The sequence below is a fragment of the Talpa europaea genome (genome assembly GCF_964194135.1).
Source record: "Talpa europaea genome assembly, chromosome: 13".
Taxonomy (NCBI): Eukaryota; Metazoa; Chordata; class Mammalia; order Eulipotyphla; family Talpidae; genus Talpa; species Talpa europaea.
In genome coordinates this window covers 62,050,832-62,071,815 of record NC_140080.1, presented here as the reverse complement: position 1 = coordinate 62,071,815, position 20,984 = coordinate 62,050,832, and the positions used below count along the sequence as shown (strand labels likewise).

The 20,984-nt window shown below is 40.9% G+C and overlaps 1 protein-coding gene across 1 annotated transcript; it reads right to left on the bottom strand.

Annotated features, from left to right (window-relative positions):
- Window positions 1-6,749: 6,749 nt before the first annotated feature.
- HRH4 (histamine receptor H4) lies at window positions 6,750-19,133 on the bottom strand (the record flags this gene model as incomplete). Its single annotated transcript, XM_084252688.1, has 3 exons — window positions 6,750-7,553; window positions 12,990-13,153; window positions 18,944-19,133. 3 exons carry the CDS (start codon window positions 19,131-19,133, stop codon window positions 6,750-6,752), a joined length of 1,158 nt encoding a protein of 385 aa, XP_084108814.1.
- Window positions 19,134-20,984: the final 1,851 nt, after the last annotated feature.

The window sequence follows — 20,984 nt, the reverse complement described above, 5'->3', positions numbered from 1 at the left end:
CTTAGCACATCATCATCTTGTTTTAAATTCCCAGTAGATCATCCCAACTTCCCTGCCACATCTGGTTCTGAGCTTATTCTTGTTTGCCTTTGTCAACAGCTTGTCACTGCTGTTGATTGCTGGACATGATGGACTAGGTAAAGGGAGCTGCTGTAAATAGGTCTTTAGTGATATGGTGTTGGGGTGTGAGGGGAGAGAAAGCATTCTCTAGCCCATGATTAGATCTGTCTTTTTAATGCCCCTGCATCATGAGCTTCACAAGTATTGTTGGATATTTGCTTCCCCTGGTCTGGGAGATGACCAGAGCTGGCTGGAGTTGGGCACCCCTTTCCCCAGGTCAGTGAGGATCTGATGAACACCCCAGCGTTAGGCTCTGGCTAACTAATAATTACCCAAACATTTCCTGCAGGTTGATTTCTTTTGCAGTCAACTCTTTATGATCTGTAGTTAGAGAGCAGGAAAATAGTGAAATCTGAAATGAGAGATGAATGCAAATTCTCTGGCTAGCCTGTCCACAGAGGCCAGTTCTCTTTAAAGTTCTTTCCCTTCTCCTCTTATTCCCTAGTAGACATTTATGCACATAAAGAAATGGCAATAGGGCCTCCGCGGTGGCGCAGCGGTTGAGCGCTGGGTTTGCGAAGCTGCCCGCAGCCTCTGCAACGCCGGTTCGATCCCCGGCTGCTCCCCGGCCACCGGAGGAGGGTCCCACATGGCACGCAGACCTCTCCTGCCGCCCACTGCTCCCCTCAGCAGTGTACTTTGGTCCTTCTGCCTGCTCTGCTCCCCGCTGTGGCTCTGGTGAATTCTCTCACCCTCCCGCACTTCTGACTGTACCCAAAGCTTGTATAAATAAATAAATAAATATTTTTTTAAAAAAATGGCAATACGGGGCCTCCCCTGGTGGCGCAGCGGTTGAGCGCTGGGCTGCGAAGCCGCTCGTAGCCTCTGCAGCGCCAGTTCAATCCCCGGCCACCGGCGAGGGTCCCACATGGCATGACAGACCTCTCCTGCTGCCCGCTGCTCCCCTCAGCAGTGTACTTCGTCAGTCTGCCTGTTCTGTTCCCTGCTCTTCCTCTGATGAATTATCTCACCCTCCTGCGCTTCTGACTGTACCCAGTGCTTGTATAAATAAATAAATAAATAGATCTTTTTAAAAAAATTATAAAAAAAAGAAAAGAAATGGCAATAGGCATGTGCAAGGAGAAAAACATCCAAAACTGTGTAACTGGTGTCTGACTTAAGATGAAAACTTGGAATCTAAGAAGGCAATTAAGGGGTAGATGCAGCTACCTAAGAACAGCATGTTTTAACCTGTGAACCCTTTTTCTTCCACCCCACAGTGTAACCTGACTCTTGCTGGTGCATCTAGCCTACTATTATTTATATTGTATAAGTTATGATGTTTCAAAATCAATGATCTTTGCTACCAAGTCACTTTGCAATGACTATATTCATGAAGAGAAATAGTCTCGACTTTAAAAGGAAAAGTGTGTTCTATTATATAATAATGTTCGTCTTTTGCCTCAGCTACCAAAAAAGAGTGATGTCATTATCTACTTCTCTCTTGTACTCAACTTTCAAGCCTTATGTTTCATAGAGAGTAGAGCAGGCACTTGCCACAACTGTTGCTAAGTATAAATGCAGCATTTTGTCATTACTCAGGAATCCCTGGGCCAGCTGAGGGGTCCTTCTGGTCTTGGCCAAGCTCAGCTTTTTTCAACTGGCCTTGTTTAGCCTGCACTTGCCGAGGCATCACCAGTCAGCTCCTGAGTCAACTGGAGGCTGGCTGCTCTAAAATGGGCTCAGCTACAGCAGCTTGATTCTGCTCCAGGAGGTTCTCATTTTGCAGCAGGCCGGGGGAGGGATGCATTCATCAGGCGGTCGGGCAAGGTTCTAAGAGACAGAACAATGTGCACAGGTTACTGGAAGCCTAAGCTTGACATTGACATGGTCTTATTTAACTGGCTGTTAGCAGCAGCTTATTGGCCAAAGTAAATCCCTCTTGATGGGAAGAGCTTCAAAGTCACATTGCAAAGGGTGGGGACCCAACAAGGGATAGAGACTTGGGCAGTCTTTCAAAATGTATGAAGAAGATGATCAGATCTTCACAAAGTCCCCAACTTTTGAACACCCCTAGGACTAGAAATTTATTATCTCTACCCCCTTCTGCGCTCTTCATTTGAAGAAACTTTTCCTCCCTCTTCTGGTTACATCATTTGAAAGGGGCTGATCCTATCTCCCTGCCACAGAGATTAGTATGAAAGGGGAACTGACCTAAGTGGGTAATACTAGTCTCCCCTCTCTCCTGTAGGGACTGCTCCCAAGATATCCACACAAGATACCCAGGGCCCTCAAATGATCTTTAGGAGAATTTTTTTCTTATGGCTACTGGTAAAGGCCCATTTTCTTTCCAGTTAAAAAAGACATGAATATTCATCATCGCAGCCTTGGGAAGAAGCCACAATATACATCAGAGCTGTCATGCCATCTCTAGTTTCTTTCACCTTGGCTGCCCCACCACTGTCTTTATGCATTTGGGTAATAGGAACCAATACTCTCACAAATTGTTCCTGTCTCTTGGAACAGAGTAATCATACCCGGAAAAGACCCCAGACTTAAAAGGCAACATCATACTTTCTGGGATACTCACTAAACTATCTTTGAGAATCATTTCTTCTTTTTAAATAGAGTGCAGGGATTGAGATGTTAAAGGGATAGACAGGTGAGTGGAAGTGACTAAATAAGAAAAAGAGGTAACTACCACCCAGAGTCAGAAAATTTTCAAAAGGGAATGGAATTCCCATGTTCTGGATCTTCCAATTTCTAAACAAACCAAAAATCTTAATTTTAATGTTAAATTCCCCAATTTATAGATAACAAAGAGAAATCAACCCCTCTTACAGACCAGACCTCTGCGAACCACCAGCTCGAATCTCTGTCATTAAATGTATAGCGAACTTATCAAGGAGGGGACAGACCCCCGCTGAGTCCCACACTTCCCGGGGTCTTCTTCCTTCCTCCCTCACTTCCAATATAGAGTTGACCATTGTTAGCGCTGCAGTCCATGTGACAAGAATAGAGGTTGAGAAAACTTTCTTGGAATGAGTTGCTGGGCTTAACAGCCAAGTCACTTAGCATATAGTCTAAGGATACAAATTTGAATGTGTGCCTTAAGAAAAATTATTAATTATAATGTTATGGACTAGGGGCTGCCTATAAATTGTTGAAACTGTTAATGCTAAATCCCCAAATCCTGTTTTATTATGTTTAAACATAGGATGCTTTTGCCAGTTGTCTATCATCTCCAAGGCTAACTTTTATCCACCGCACTGTAGGCTGGTAGTCATGCATTCCCCAGACTCCTTTGCCAATGGACTTTCTACTGGGTTCCACAAATGGAAGGCACTGGCAAGAGATTGGAAGGCACGCCTCTGTACCCCATCAGAGGTAGTGGCAGCAGCCTCCACTGCCCCACCCCGCGCCCCCATGATAGTCCGAGCCCCAGCTGTCCCCACCACTTGGCTGTCCAAGCCCTAACCATTGGGCACCACACATCAAGCAGAGCTCCAAGCATCAGTCTTCCCGGGACTTTCAAGTTCCAAGATTATGATAATATCACTTCTCTTTTATTCTCTCTAACCTTAAAGAGGGCAGCTGTCATCTTAAGTTATTCATCTCTGTGCTATGTCAGCATCCCCTTCTTGTATTTTCAGTCTTCCAAAACCCTGTGTTGGTTAAATTCCTTTGATTTGAAATCATTAATATGTTTTCTGTTGCTTGACTCAACCCTAATAGCTAATGATCAGAATAAAAAGTTTACTTCATATGTTGGAGTTTCTCTTTTTCTGGAATCATAACATAAGAAACAGCTTCTTTAAGTGCCAAGATCCTGGCGTCAGCAGGGTAGTTTCCAAAAAGCAGTTCTGTAAAATAGTTCTATGGTTATTGTTATTTATATTTAAAACCCTTGTGACTGATAAAAAGACCTAAATGTCATTTATAATTGACATTCTGTGCTTACATCTGCCTTCCCTCCTCTGGAGTCTGTTCTCTACAGGCCAACTGACGCCAACACTTAGGAACCAGGATTATTAGGAATGTTTTGTGAGTGAAGTTTAGTCTGGATTTAAGATGAGCTAATAGGTATTTTTTTTTTAATTTAAATACATATTTTAAAAAACTTAAACATTAAATACTTTGATTTAAAATTTAATAAATATTTATAAACAGCTCTATTTGGAGCAGGGCTGGTAATTACTCATACTAGAAAGGAGAAAGGAGCCTCCATTTCATGAAAGAATTCACCAAAAGTTATCTTCAGAAGTTTAAGGAAAAGTTTAGATATACAAACATGTGTTTCCAGAAAATGGGGTTATATTGTTTTCCTCTAGAAACATCTACACCAATTTACTAATTGACTGCTTTTGAGTATAAGAATTGTTTTAACATTGTCTTTTCTCTATAGGCTAGATACATGTGAATTTTATTATAATGAAAAAAGGTGTTTTAAGTTCCCTCAAGTGCAAATTTTAAAACTTGGATTTAAAAACTAGGATTTACATTCCATTTTTTTTAAAGATTTTATTTTTATTTTATTTTATTTTTATTTATTTATTTTATTTATTTATACAAGCACTGGGTACAGTCAGAAGCGCGGGAGGGTGAGAGAATTCACCAGAGCCAGAGCGGGGAGCAGAACAGGCAGAAGGACCGAAGTACACTGCTGAGGAGAGCAGCGGGCGGCAGGAGAGGTCTGCGCACCATGTGGGACCCTCCTCCGGTGGCCGGGGAGCAGCCGGGGAATGGAACCGGCACCGCAGAGGCTGCGGGCAGCTTTGCAACCCAGCGCTCAACCGCTGCACCACCATTGAGGCCCCTACATTCCATTTTTTAAGGAAAATGTCAAATACATGCCTTCTTGACAATTATCTACTGAGCACCTATGAGGTACATTTTACTAAAGAAACCCCATTATGCTAAGGAAATCCCAAAGTTTCCTTCTTGCCACGGGGAATCAAAATTTTATTGGCAAAGTTCACAGACATCTTTACAATAAGTAGCTTATATGTGATAGATTCTTTTTTTTTTAATTTTATTTATTTATGCATACAAGTACTGGGATACAGGCCAGAGGTGTGGGGGGGTGAGAGGATTCACCAGAGACAGAGTGGGGAAGAGAGTTGCTCACCCCCAGCAAAGACTGACGAAATACACTGCTGAGAAGAGCAGTGGGTGAGGCAGGAGAGGTGTGCTGAGCCCTGTGGGTAGCTCCCTGGCTGGCTGGGGATCGAACTCATTCTGCAGAGGCTGTGGATTGCTCCATAGTGTGGTGCTTAACCCCTTGCTTAACCCAACGTTACATGTTGGAAGGCCCAATGTGTAACAACTTTACAAGAACACATGCACTTATAGTTTCATTTCTCAAAATTTTCAAATTACTATTGAACATTAAACATGTATCTCTTATTCTGAACTTAATACAAGTCAGCATTATATAAATTTATGTGCATTTCTAAGCATTTATGTACTTAAAAAACTTTCCTGTTTTAGTGTTTGAAATTAACCATGGATTTATAAGATGTAGGAAGTATGAAAATGACTAAAATGTGTAAGAAATTATAGAAGAAACAATGATTAAAACCTTATAGTAGAGATGAAATTAAATATGAAACCAAAATAAAATGTTATAACAAAGACATGAAAAGAACACTGATGAGAAAAATCAATTACTATGACCAAAAGAACAAAACATCACCAGAGAAATAAAATCTGACTCATCTGTGAAGTATAGTAGTTAGTGCTGACTGCTCTTCTCAGGTAATCAGTCTGAACACTGTGCTATCAACGATTAGACAAAATGTTGCTCAAATAAATAGAGCTACATTTATTAATGATAAAGAAAGCCACCAGGTTTAATCAAGCCACCAGGTTTAGTCCTCTTGCCATTTCTAAACTTTTCTCTTTCTACCATATTTTTTCATGGAGAATTTTTAGCTGATGTGGAAGCTGGAAGAAGGGAGCTCTAAAGGGAAAGTCATCCTTTCAACTCATTGGTGACCCTGTCCTGTCCCTCACCCTCCAAACATAGATGTTGGGACCCCAGGATGACTTCACTGAGGACCTTTGAGAAATGTGCTTATCTGATCTCTCCTTCCACCCCACACTTCCTGCTCTCCTGAGATCAGGAATATAAAGTCTGGAAGGTCATGTGCACTCTCCTCCTGTACCTGGGCACTCTCATTCCTGCTCCTGCCAAGTGAAACCCCCACTAGCCTGCCCACTGATCATAAGAGTTGCTCACCCCCAGCAAAGAGGGTAATATGGTCCTTTTTTATTGTAGATATCAGGAAATAATTTTAAAACTTGACACATTTTCATCACTGTAAAATAAAAAGGGAAATTCTCTTAAGACTGTAGCAAACACCGACCATAGAAAGAAAACAAAAATGCCTCACTTTCACAATCAAGATTTTATCAAGATCTAAAAGACAAGGAAGAAGTAATGGCCTAGAAAATATGTGATCTTTTTGTGGTTATCAGTTCACAAAATATTGTTGTGCATTTCTAATTATACTGTTATTATTCACTGGAATCATTTTCCATTGTCTTCCAGATTCTGATTTTTTTTTAAGTTTTCAGGTGTTTTGATTTTTATGGACTTTCTTAGTAGCATGGGAAGGGAAAGATGAAAGCCACATCCATTCAATTTAGGTGAGAGACCAACATTTATGTAAGCAAGAAAATTTTCTTTACGAGCACATTAACTGACTGTGTGATGGTACAGGTGGCTTTTTTATACAAAAAATTTTCAAGAAAGCCTTCTGAAAGTGCTTGTGACACAATGGGTACAAAAAAGGATTAACAAAGGAATTGAACCACTGAAGCCAAAATGTGATTTCATATCCGATGGATTTAGGATGCTGATCTCGGCGGTAAATTGAACGAATAATTGTGAATAGAGAATAGGGAGCCCAGCAAATGATAAAAACACCGGAGAGAATGGCCAGAGACCCTGCTAATTTCTTGGCTTTAAGCAGCTCGAGATGTTCCCGCTGTCGAAAAGCTACAGAATCTGAGTGGTGGAGGGAACTCATTTTGGAAGCAGCTACACCCCTGTTCATCTGGGTTCTTAAAGAAAGCAAGAGGCTGTTCTTCCTGTCTTGTCTCTCAGAACGATGGGACTTTGCTGCTTCCCTCGGTTCCAGGACTGCCGCTCTTGACATACTCAATGAGTCTCCACAGTTAATGGAAGAGACAGAAGTGAGTCTGGGATATCTTTGCCACCTGCTGAGATTACCACGCTTCCATAGACTGCAATAAATGTACATGTTGAAATAAGCCACTGAGAAAACTGGGACCAGGAATTCCAAGAATGACGTGATAGCAAGAATATACCATTCTGAAAGGAATCCAGGTTCACAATTCGTCTTCTCATTCTTCCAAGAATCTGAAACTAGAATTATTGGCCCATACACTAAGAAGGCCAGCACCCAGACGCCCACCATCATAGCCACAATCCTCAAGATCCCAGTGTGCCGCGTTCTGTAAGACACCTAAAAGAGATGGAATAAATTATTTTCAGTATAATGAACTTCTATTGATTACAGAAAGCATACCACAGGTCCCCAGGAGTTTCAGGGATGTGCAAGAGATGGGGGGTGTTACCTGGACCTGGGTAACATAATGTGGGTCCAGAGGGGCCCAGTGGAGCCTGGACCAAGATGTAGAGCTTCTTAGTGGTTTTCAAAGGCAAGGCTGTAACCCTCAAGGTTAAACACCTGACACTACGGAAAATACCAAGGTCAATATCTAAAATAAAGAAGCTGTATTTCCTGGTCCACTGATCTAAACTCTAAAACAACTGAAATTGGATATACCCTTACACAATGCTTCTCAACCTGCAGGTCAGACCAAGGCAAGTTATTGTTGGTGTGTTTTCATGAAATAAGATAGTCCATGTCAAAATACATCACACATGGTAAGGTATGATGGAACTTTTGCTTTGGGAATAAAGATATATATATAGAGAGAAAGAAATCACATTGTAAAATGCATTCCTCACTGTAGTCATAGTTAAAAAAGTATGAAAGCCACTGGCTGTTCCAATTCCAATATTCAAGGAGAATCTATTCTGTAATTTATACTGGGACTTCAAGGTGGGAGTCAGAAAGAGAAAGAACCCTTACATCACTCATAAGGTAAACCATAAAAAGAAAGAAGTTTATATCTGCTTTGCAGAACACTACATTGTTGACAATCACTTCTCTCTACAAGTGTTTCCACCTGAAAAAAAATGGTGCTAAGCTGTGGTAACCAGCCATTTTGAGACACGGTGGTACGATCATAGTCATTTTTAAGGGTGAAGAATATTGTAGATCCACCTGATTTCAAGGGCTGTCATCTGCAAGGGAAAAAGAGAATCTATGAGGGAGAATTGGCTTTCAAATCACAGGACCCCTGATCTTTGAAAGATCCTGAAATACTTAGTATCTTCTTTAAGAAATCTAAAGATACCTAAAGCCAATCACCCTATATGAAGGATAAAAATATAAAACGAGGATTTTTTTAAAGATTTATTTTATTTATTTATGCACACAAGAACTGGGTTGTAGGCCAGAGGTGCGGGGGGTAAGAGGATTCACCAGAGACAGAGTGGGAAATAGAACAGGTGGATCGACTGAAATACACTGCTGAGGAGAGCAATGGTTGAGACAGGAGAGATTTGCTGTGCCATGTGGGTTAGCTCCCTGGCTGGGGATTGAAATCATGCCGCAGTGGCTGGCGGGGCATCAAATTCATGCCTCAGTGGCTAGCCATAGCCGTGAGACTAACCGCTGCGCCACCAGGGAAGCCCTGAAAAAAAGATTTTTAAGGAGAGCTGGAACAATCTCTCTTATTTTTTCCTCAAATCAGTGAGATTCCATTCAGCTTCAATGTTCCTTGTTTCCCTGAAAAAAGGTGATCTATCCATGATATGAGAAAATGACTCTCTTTTCTTTTGTTTTTAAGTCTCTGGGTTTTTAAGTCCCATATACAGTATTTTCTTCTTTCATCTAAAGGGTTCAACATTACCTAGCTCTTTCTTTTATGAATTGTATATGTTCATTGAGAAGGGATCACCAATTGGCAGGAGGTAGAAAAAGTAAAGAAAACAAAACTAAGTTTTTTCTTAAACCACAGGGAAATGTTCTTCCCCAAATTATGAGTATTTCTGAGGTTAAGCTAAAACACATATGGTGCTGACCACAAACTTCCACGCATAATGTACTTTTTTGCCTTCTGCCTGTCATGCCACTAATTAATGTGTCTTTTGCATGAAATCTAATGATTGTGAAAATGGTAACAATACCCAGATGGTCATAAAACAGCATTTAGGTTTTTTTTTTTTAATTGCTCTGTTCAGCCTTGTAATGATATGATGCAATATGTTGGAGGTGATCTCTTTTCTATTATGCATAAGGTCAAATGGGATAATGCACATCCCAGGGAATTGAGAAGACAATGCCAATCTCTTCATCTCTGGGTAGCATTTGACAGATAGACAGCTCAAGACAGATAGAAAGCTCAAGACGTCTTGTATCCAGTCCCAAGCCAGTTGGAATGGCCCACCTCTCATCCTCTTTAGAATACGCCCCTATGCAGAAGGTTGTCATTCTCCTGCTCCCTCCACTGCCCCAGTAAGGTAGCCAATTATTCTGCCAATCAGGTTGCTTTTGCCCTAGAACTTGCTTACGTTTATAACAAATGGGGGTGCAGAGTCATTCTAAGTGCCTGCTATGGGTTGAACTGTGTACCCCCCCAAAAGATGTGTTCAAGTCCTAACATTCATATTCAATTAAATCAAAGTGAGTCCTAACCCAATAAAACAGGTGTCCTTAGATAAGAGGACACATAGACACAAGGGGGCAACACCAGATGATGATGGAGGAGAGATTGGGGTGGTGCATCTACAAGCCAGGGAACTCTAAGGATGGCCTGTAATGACAGCAGCTTAGAGAAAGTTGGGCAACCAGCTCAAGGGACGTATGGCCCTACCTATCCCTTAATTTCCAACTTTTAGCCTCCAGAACTGGAGCAAATAAGAGTGTTCCTTTCAGTCCTGGTGTATGGTATTTGGTTACAGCAGTCCTAGGAGACAAGCTAGCCCACCTACGATGATACTCTTCACAGTCTTGATTTTACCTTCAAGCTTGTTTCTTCCTCTACAAGTAAAGAAAACCTCTCCCCTCACTACCTCAATTCTGCTGCATACATTTTCATTCCCATGCCCTCCAGTTATGCTGTTCTATTTCCCCTCACCTTCCAGAAAACTTGCCTGAGGTCTGTAATCAGGCCTATTTTCAGATTTCCTCTCCCAGGCCCAGCCCACTGCTCTGCACTATCACGCTGCCTTCTCCACTTTCAGCTGCAAGAGCTCAGCTTCCCCACTATCACTTCCAAGAGCTCACCACATCTTTGAAGGCTTCCTTCTGGCCTCAGCTGTGTCTAGCTCACAACCAACAGAGGTGTCAGGGTTGTGAGTGCCGCCAGTGGACAGTGACCCACAAACCTGCACGTGCTCCTTACCTTCTTGGCTCCTGCTCCATTCTGGGGGTGGGGGCTCGCTCACTGGGCCCTCATGAGTTTACAGCCTGAATTATCAGGGGAATTCCAGAGCCAAGAGAAGAAAACAGCCCACCCATTTTCTTTCTGGACCCCACTCATCTCTCCCTAACTTCCAAGCACTATTCCTTTTTTTTTTTTTAAAGATTTATTTTTATTTATTTATACAAGCACTGGGTATGATCAGAAGAAGCGAGGGAGGGTGAAAGAATTCACCAGAGCCAGAGCGGGGAGCAGAGCAGGCAGAAGGATGGAAATACACTGCTGAGGGGAGCAGCGGGCGACAGGAGAGGTCTGCGCGCCATGTGGGACCCTCCTCCGGTGGCCAGGGAGCAGCCGGGGATCGAACCTGCGCCGCCACAGAGGCTGCAGGTAGCTTCGTAACCCAGCACTCAACTGCTGCGCCACCAGGGAGGCCCCCCCCAAGCACTGTTTCTAAATGAGCAACCGTCCAATAAAACTGAGCTAGATTCAAGAACTAAGATGTTCCTCAAAGAGAGTGCAGTCAAGTTCCAGTGAAGATTAAAAAGAAAAATTAACCCAGAAAGAAAGGAAAAACTTTAACTACAGATGGGAAAGACTATGAATGAGAGGACTAGTTTTTCAACATTTTGACTGTGACCTAAATTCATTTTACATTATAACAAAGACTATAGGCAGAGAGAAGTATTCATAAAAAAAACAAATTGCCTTTACCGTGTGCAAACATTCTGATATTTTATCCTCTAATCTTTGTTCCAGTTTGAAACACATGAGATTATAGGGGTCTGAATTACCAATCCAAATTCACAGTTCATCCAGTATAAACTGCGGTGGACTCTGGTGTCAGTGAGGTACTCACTGACTGTCCTCTGCTAGCTGTCCTCTCACATCTGCTCTCCCCTTCTTCCTGGCCTTGTGCTGGGTCAGGTGGGACCGTGAGACTAAGTTTCACCAGTAAAATGCGAGTGGAAATGACTGTATGATTCTGCACTACTTGGTTAAAAGAAAATCCCTTGCGCCAGACTTCTGCCCTTTGTCCTTCGTGTCTAGTACCTGGAGGGTTGACAATCTGGCTCTGACTTCGCAGAACAGGGTAATGACCTAGGGCAGAGTTCAGCAGATTACTGTTTATGGAACAAATGTGATCCACCACCAGCTTGTATAAATAGATTTTTCGGAAGAGAATGAAACTTTTTTTCCATATTATCTAAAGATGTTGTCACGCAATAACAGAAAATGTGGGCAGTTGCAACAGAAACGATAAATCCCACAGAGTTAAAAATATCTACTATCTGGCTTTATATATAAGTTTGCTGGCCCTGCCCTAGAAGATAGTGCCACACCATTAGCCTAAGTCCCTGAATGAGTTTCTGGAGTAGAGCCATCTAACTTTTCTGGATTGTTCTGCGAGTGAAAAATAAACTTCTGTCTTGTTTGAGGCTCACCATGTTGTTGTCTCTTTGTTACAGCAATCTCTTTGCCTTATCCTCAGCCTGCTGACTCCAAAAGGCACAGTCCTTCCAGCCAGAGATGGCACTGTCTTCTTCAATTCCAGTACTGCACTGAGTCCATAGTCCTGAACACATTTGTTTATGGACCTGTCTCCTCATTAAACTATTCTGTTCCTCAAAAATAAGACTGCTGATGCATTCATTTCTGCATCCTAGTACTTATCAAAATCCTGCCACACAGTAGCAGGATTTGGGTCCCTGGGATTTAGGAATGATAGAAGTTGTCCGTGGAGGTCTGAAAGATTTCAGACCACAGCCCAATAGTATGGCCCCCTTCCACCATGTACTACTTAAATCAACTTTGCTTTCTCCATTGTTATATTGCTGATAAATTTAGCTTAAGAGTTCTCACTAACTTGTTGACGAGGCTATTTCAAAGCTTGCGGAAGTTCAGATTTTCTTGAGATGGGTCCTAATGTGGCATGGGCACTTGATATTTCTGATCCGTCTCACTGGCTAAGACAGTTCCCCAGTAAGCTGCCTTTTCTTTTGACAATTCAAAATTGATCTTTTGGCAATCAAAAGGCTTCAAAGTCTTTTTACTACTTCCATCTTGAGCAAAAAAATTTAGTCTCAATTTGTCCAAGGAGTGAAACTGATAAGCCTACTGAGAATCTCAAATATATTCAGTCTATTGGGGACTCAGTATGCCTAAGAGTTTCTTTAGTACCTTCTCACTTTTAGTGGCACAGAGGGGAGTGACTTACCCAAATCACATACATAAATATTCACTAAGGGTTAACAAGAACTTTGTGGTAGGTTACAAAAGGATCATCATGTTCCCTAAAGGTTTGTTAATTAAACAAAAAATTAAACTTGAAAGACTGGGGTGGGGGCACCGGGATGTACAAGTATATAACCATCTGAGAAAGATAAATTAATGTTTTGACTTACAGCATTCGAGACTGACTGGTATCGATCATAGCTGATGAGCACAATATTGTACACAGATGTAGTACATAAAAGATAATCAGTAAGGAGCCAAAATGTACAGATTTTATCTCCAAAGTTCCAGTTGAACAATGTGTGAGGAATGTACAGAGGAATGGAGATCATGCCTGTATAGAGGAAAAATAAGAGTAAAAAAAAGCTCCTATGAGTGAATACATAGGTACATGGCACAATAACGTATCTGAATTGACCACAAATGACTTCTTATAATTTAGCAATTTATTGCATTTCCTCAACATACTCAGGATTGATTTCCTACACATTCTTTAAATAACATAAAAATATTTATTTATTTATGCATATAAGAACAGAGTACAGGCCAGAGGTGCAGGTGGTGAGAGGATTTACCAAAGACAATGGGGAACAGAACTGGTAAATTGACTGAAATACACTGCTGAGGGGAGCAGCAGGCGAGACAGGAGAGGTCTGCTACACCGTGTGAGTTCCTCCCTGGCCGGCCAGGGATCAAGCTCATGCTGCAGAAGCTGCAGATAGCTTCACAGTGCTGTGCTTAACACCCTTGAGCCACCAGGGAGGCCCTAAATAGCATTTTTATAATAGCTGTCATGAACATCATACTTTCAATGGCCCCCTATTATTTTCCAAACTACATTCAGTTACTGACATATATTTTTAGCATTTACAGCATGATCATGACCATTTATGTTCATGATCGAATCCAAAGAGGTTAAGCATCTGTCCTCCAAAACAAACCCCACATTTCACATCTCTTTGCCTTTGCCAACATCATTTACTTCATAGAATGCCTTCTCTTCCACTGAGTCTGTCTACTTCCTTCTCATCCTTCACCCAGTTCAAAAATGGTTTCTTCCTTTTCGTCTTTCTTGGAATGTCCTTGATGGAAGTGACCCCTCTGTCATCTGTACTCTCCTGGCACTTTATTTCCCTCTCCTCCGCTCTCCCCTCCTGCAAATACATTCTACTTTACATCATAGCATCTTTTAACTTCTCATGTTATAAATTAAACTTTATATCTCTCACATCTAGAGTAGTACAATGGTTACACATTAACTTAAATAAATTAATAGCAGCTAATATATATTATATTATATTATACTTAGTACATGCCAGGGGTTGTGCTAAGTGCATTACATATATCATCTCACTTAATAGTCATAGAAACATTGTGAGTTAGAGATCAAGCTGAGTTAGCATATAATGATGTTGAAGCTCAAAAAAGAGTCAAAATCAGCCCAAGATCCAGTCAGCTATTAAGTGAAAGACTAGATTTGAAACCAGGCAATGTGACTTCAGAACTCCTGACTTTAACTGCTACCTTTCATTGAATGAACAAATACAGAAGTGGTTCAGCTCAGCACAGAAACGGCTTAACTATTAAAAATGACTAATCTCACCTCCCTTCCCCTTAGTTTTGTAAGGGTTTTTAATTGTACTGACATTTCAGACAGGTGAAACTACTCACTGAGAACATAATCTAGTAAGTGGAAGCATGGTTGAAATCTTACTGTGTTTAGTATCTTCATATTTTACAGGTACTTGGCAGGAATTCCCATTTTTCATATGAGAACCAAGTTAGTCAGTCTATTATGAAGAACAATAGCAAAGATGAAAGAAAGGAAATGGAAAAAAAGAGACAGAGAGAGAGAGAAGGGTGAAGAAAAGCCTGAATTCTCCCAGAGCAAGATGGCATGAGGCCACAACAGTGTGGGTTCAGAATCTGTAGGAGTGAATGCAGAATTAGGGCCTGTGTTTACATACAAATACACGAGACAAGTCACCACAGAAATGAAGAGCTAGGTGGTCAGTTCTTATTTGTAGTTCAAATTTCCTGCTTGTTTTATGTTTCAATTATATTTTAATGATAAATAAGCTTCCTTGTGGAGCCTTCCATCTCAAAGATGTGTGTGTGAAAGCACACCTCAGGTATGAAATAGGTCACCAGTTTCACCTAAGACAAAACAAAGTATCTTTAAAAACAGAGACATTCATTTTATTTTGGCCCAGAGCTGTGGCTTCCAAAGTCCCCAGTGCAGTTTCCACACAAACACTCATTTCCTCCATGGGATGAGAAGGACGTTTGTGATGCCAGTAATAATTTACGGTACAAACACCACCTCTCCCTCATTCCACTCCAGCCCCCTGGCTTCAAATATATTGCCTTCCCCCTCACATATTTGCACTTGCTCCTGGGCATGAAATGCTCTTCCTTCAGATTGCTCCTTCTGTTTGCTCAAATGCGTCTTTCTCAGTGAACCCAACCCCTAAAGTTTAAATTTACAACCTAATCTCTAATGCACCTTCTCTCCCTCACCTCTGCTAGATTTTCCTCCATAATAATGATCACCCTGGGCCTCCCCCCGGTGGTACAGCGGTTGAGCGCTGGGTTGCGAGGCTACCCGCAGCCTCTGCAGCACCGGTTCGATCCCTGGCTGCTCCCCGGCCACCAGAGGAGGGGCCCACATGGCGCACAGACCTTTCCTGCCGCCCGCTGCTCCCCTCAGCAGTGTGCTTTGGTCCTTCTGCCTCCTCTGCTCCCTGCTCTGGCTCTGGTGAGTTCTCTCACCCTCCCGCACTTCTGACTGTACCCAGTGCTTGTATAAATAAATAAATAAATGAATCTTTAAAAAAAAAATAAAATAATGATCACCCTTTAAAATACCATATGATTTTATTTACTTATTATTGTTGTTAATCATCTATTTCTCCACTCCTGCTTCTACTTGGAAAAGAAGGATGATGAGGGCAGACATTTTTGTCTGCATTTCCACTACTATACACTCTGCACTTTAGTGGCCATACATGGAGACACCCCATTCTTACTGGGAACATCTTTGTTCAGAAGTCTCAAGCACAGGCTCCCTTAGTTAGGTACAGTTTTACCTCATCCTCCCTACCACCACAGACTAGTCCCCTTTGGAATAGTCAAACTACATAATTGACTTTAAATGCTCAGTGCCATCTAAAACTTGAAAATCCAGGGCCTCCCCTGGTGGCGCAGCAGTTGAGCACTGGGCTGTGAACTGCCCACGGCCTACAGCGCTGGTTCTATACCGGTCGCCGGCAAGGGTCCCACATGGTGCAGCAGACATCTCCTGCCGCGCCCGCTGCTCCCCTCAGCAGTGTATTTCAGCAGTCTGTCTGTTCTGTTCCACACTCTGGCTCTGGTGAATTCTCTCACCCTCCCGCGATTCTGACTGTACCCAGTGCTTGCATAAATAAATAAAAAGTTGAAAATCCAGAAATAAACCCCAGATTTACAGTCAACTAATCTTTGACAAAGGAGCAAAGAATATGCAATGGAGCAAAGAAAATTTGTTCAATGAATGGTGCTGGGAAAACTGGGTCGCTACATGCAAAAGAATGAAGCCTGACTACTACCTCACACCATGCACATAAACCAACTCAAAATGGATTAAAGAACTAGATATAAGACCTGAAACCATAAAATATATAGAAGGAAAGATAGGAGAAACACTACATGACATCCACCTCAGCAACGTCTTTAAAGACTCATCACCCAAAGTAGTGATAGTGAAGGCAAAGATAAACAGCTGGGACTACATCAAATTAAAGAGCTTCTGTATAGCTAAAGAGACATTAACCAATACAAAGAGACACCCCACCAATTGGGAGAAAATTTTTGCACACAACACTAATGATAAAGTACTGATCACAAAAATCTACAAAGAGCTGATGAGACTCAACAAAAACAAAGTATATAATCCAATCAAAAAATGGGCAGAAGAGCTTAAAAGAAACTTCTCCAAAGAGGAAATGCAAGTGGCCAAAAGACATATGAAAAAATGTTCAAAGTCACTTGTTATCAGGGAAATGCAAATCAAAAATGCAATGAGATACCATCTGACACCAGTGAGAATGGCACATATTAAAAAAACTAGCAACAACAAATGTTGGCGAGGGTGTGGAGAAAAAGGAACTCTCCTGCACTGCTGGTGGGAGTGCAAAATGGTCCAACCACTATGGAAAGCTGTGTGGATATTCCTCAACCTGCTAAAGATGGAGCTTCCATATGATCCAGCAATTTCACTCCTAGGTATTTACCCAGAGGATACAGAATCATTAATTCCAAAGGGCACCTGCACCCCTATATTTATAGCAGCACTATTTACAATAGCTAAGTTACGGAAACAACCCAAATACCCAAAAATAGATGACTGGATCAAGAAGATGTGGTACATATACACCATGGAATATTACTCAGCAATCAATAAAGATAAACTCATGCAATTTGCAGCAACGTGGACGGAGCTGGAAGGGATCATGCTCAGCGAAATAAGCCAGAAAGAAAAAGAAAAATACTGGATGGTCTCACTCATAGCAGGAATTTAGAAAACCTAAATAAGAGACCAGGAAAAAGACTAATTATAATAAAGTAAAAATCAAAATCAACAAACAACTATAAACTAGAAACACACTATGGGACTAGGGGAGGGAAGAGAGGAGGGATTAGGGTTAAAATAAGGGGGATAGGAATAAGGGAGTTAAAGGAGAGGAGGCAAAAGAGAGTAACCAAAAGAGAAAGTAACCAAAAGAAGAGAAACCCCACGGCCTGGGGGAAAATTTTTAACATAAAATTTTAATCCATCCAATCACTCACTTCTAAAAATACTTAAATCTCCACATGGTCTGCTGAGAAAAGTCCAATCAAGACTCACACTAGTATTCAAAGTCTTCATATACAGACTCCGACCACTCCAGCTGTTTCCATACAGCCATTAGCACACCAGCCAGCCCAGAGCTCATAATTAAAAAGGCACACAATAACCTTCTACCAGCATGCCCATGAGGATTCCAGGGGTTCTCCTATCCACTCCATTTCTATCGTGCAAATTCTACCCATCCTCTGAAGCTCACGTGCCTTCTCTTCCTCTTAGTGCCCACAGCATTTGGTAGGTATTAATGGGTTCCACATCACTCTATACCGTTGTAATTTGTGAACTTCCCTCAAACTACATACCATTTTTGAAACTTATTGAAGAAAAAAGCCTTCTGTATATCTCCTCAATATCCAATCAGGCTTGAGTACCTAACAGTACTTACACATGGTAGATTCTCTACTGATATTTGTAACCTTGGTTTGAGATGAAACATATCTGCAGCAAAATGTGAAGAGAAGGGAACTAACATGTTTTGTTGAGCAACCATTGTGTTCCAGGCAATAAACTAAGCATTCTCTGAGTTTTGTTTCATTTTAACATAAATGCAAGCATTTATACGCTATAGACAATGACATTAAATTATAAAGCTCCATTAAAACAATATCATCAGTTCACATTTCTACACATTTGCTTATTATAATAAACATTGTTTTAAAATGATCACTGAACAGTAAGAAATTACAAAGTGCATGTTTCCAAATAAAGGTTAATTTGACTTGCATTATCTCTTGTGATTATATGGTGCTATCATGCCATTACATGCAAGATAGTTTAGTGCTAATGTATTTTATATTATTCTATACCATATCATAAAATAATATTGTTAGCCATACTATTTAACTGATCTGAATGCTTCATCATTTGATTTGTTACTCGTTACCAGTATGTACATTATTTCCTATTATTCCCACTCTGTGATAATAAGAAATCTATGTTCACTTAAAGAGGAATACTTATGAACCTAAATATACAAGGTAAATAACTCCAGAAATAAATGACATTAAGACTAGATGATTTTATAACTATGAAAATCTCCCCTACAAAACTGATATACACATTATATAGCATTTCCCTGAAGTGCCATTTAGCTCCCTTCCCCCATGACTTTAATCCTTAATTTTTTTGGTTTTTAATCATCCCCAATTTCAGTTTCTTAAACTAACAAGAGTTTAGTTTAAGGTTTTAGAAATAAATTATAGTTGGAAAGATTATCTTATATAAAGATATATAACTTACCCACAAAGAAGTCAGAAATGGCCAAGTTCAGAAAAAAATAATTACTCCGATGTCTAAGGTTTTTGTCCATCACGAAAGCAATAATGACTATGGCATTTCCTACCATTATAGCAAAAGCTAGCAAGCTCATTAAAAATGCTAAAGTAATGCGAGTGCTTGGTGAAAAAGTTGTTGTGCTATTATCTGACATCACACCCAATGATGAAGAAGCAGCTCAATACAGCAAATTAATCCAGTAAGTCGATTCTTACAAGAACAGTTTCTGATCACACATCTAAAACATACAATTTCCTACTCACAACATTTTTCAGAATCTAATCTCATAGCACTTCCTGAATCTTGATAAAGCAAAGTTGTAGTAACAGTTTCCCTTTAACTAACACTAAAAATTTATTTCTAAAAGACAATGAAAGGTTTGATCTAAAAGACAATGAAAGGTTTGATCTTAAACATTTAATGTAACTTATCCATTTCCCTTTAATAGAGTAATAATATATATTTGAAATACAATTGTTATATTGATTAGATAAAAAAAAACTGGGATTAAATGGGATTCATTTTTAAAACTAACAGATCTGAGCTCTAGGGACTAAGCTCACCATCCTGTCCAACAAAAAGTGGACAGAATAAATGAGGTGATTTTTTTCAAGGCACTGGATGTCAGCAGTGAACATTTTAAACCCTGAGAGAAGGGAATAAAATGAAGTAGGCCTTGCCATTTCCCCAAGCTACTTTCTCGAGAGAGTATCCAGGGCACTAAGCAGAGTGGAGACAAATAGAGGGAGTCCAGCTGACTGGCTAGATGATGAGAGTCAGGGATCCCCACACAGGACTCTTGTCACAGAGCTGCCTGGAGACGGAAGTCAAAAGATCTGCAAAGGAGCTTCCTCAAAAATTCACCAGTTTTGGGCCTCCCTGGTGGCACAAGGGGTTAAGCGCCGCACTATGAAGCAATCCGCAGCCTTTGCAGCAGGAGTTCAATCCCCGGCCAGCCGGGGGGAGGATTACACAAGTGGCGCAGTAGACCTCTCCTGTCTCGCCCGCTGTTCCCCGCAGCAGTGTCCTCGGTCCATCTGCCTGTTCTGCTCCCTGCTCTGACTCTGGTGAGTCCTTTCACCCCCCGCATCTCTGGCCTGTACCCCAGCTCTTGTATCCCCGCAGCAGTGTCCTCGGTCCATCTGCCTGTTCTGCTCCCTGCTCTGACTCTGGTGAGTCCTTTCACCCCCCGCATCTCTGGCCTGTACCCCAGCTCTTGTATGCATGGATAAATAAATCTTTAAAAAAAAAAATTCACCAGTTTACCAATTAGCACAGTATGTGAGGAAATGTGAGGCATAAAAAAGAACCCTTAAAAATAGTAGAGGGAACAGTACCCAGTGTTCACTGGAGGCCAGTTACAGAGATCGTTCCCAGGATGATTTCATCAGCCTGATGAAACTCCTAATTTCTGGGGACTGGGTGGTCTACTTAAGAAGATCTCGCTTCAGTAGACAGGAATAGTTTCCCTTTTACTAAACACTGCTTGGATCCTGACTAACAAATCTTAAAAGGAAGATCTAAAGGACCAACTGTTTCCAAGTAATTTAACTGTAGCCTTGAACACAATTCACAAATATTTATAGAACATCATATTATTCAGTCTCCAACAAGGTAAAATTTAAAACGTCTAAAATTCAATTAAAAATTATCCGGCATGGCAGGAAACAGACAAAGATGACCCATAATTGGGAGAAAACACAATTGAAACCATCCAGAATTGACAGAGAAATTAGAATAAACAGATAAGAACATGAAAACTATTATATCTGTATTTTGTATTTTTAAAAAGTCAATATGCCAATATAGAAGATATTTTCAAAAGACCTAAATCAAGTTTCTTGAACTGAAAATTAGACTATGTGAACTAAAAATACACTATAAAGGATTAATGACAGATCAAACACTGCAGAAAATTGGTGAACTTGCACACACAGCAATAGAAACAACCCAAAAAAACCCACAGAAATAAAAAACAGTTCACTTTTTTCCAACAAAGTGACTT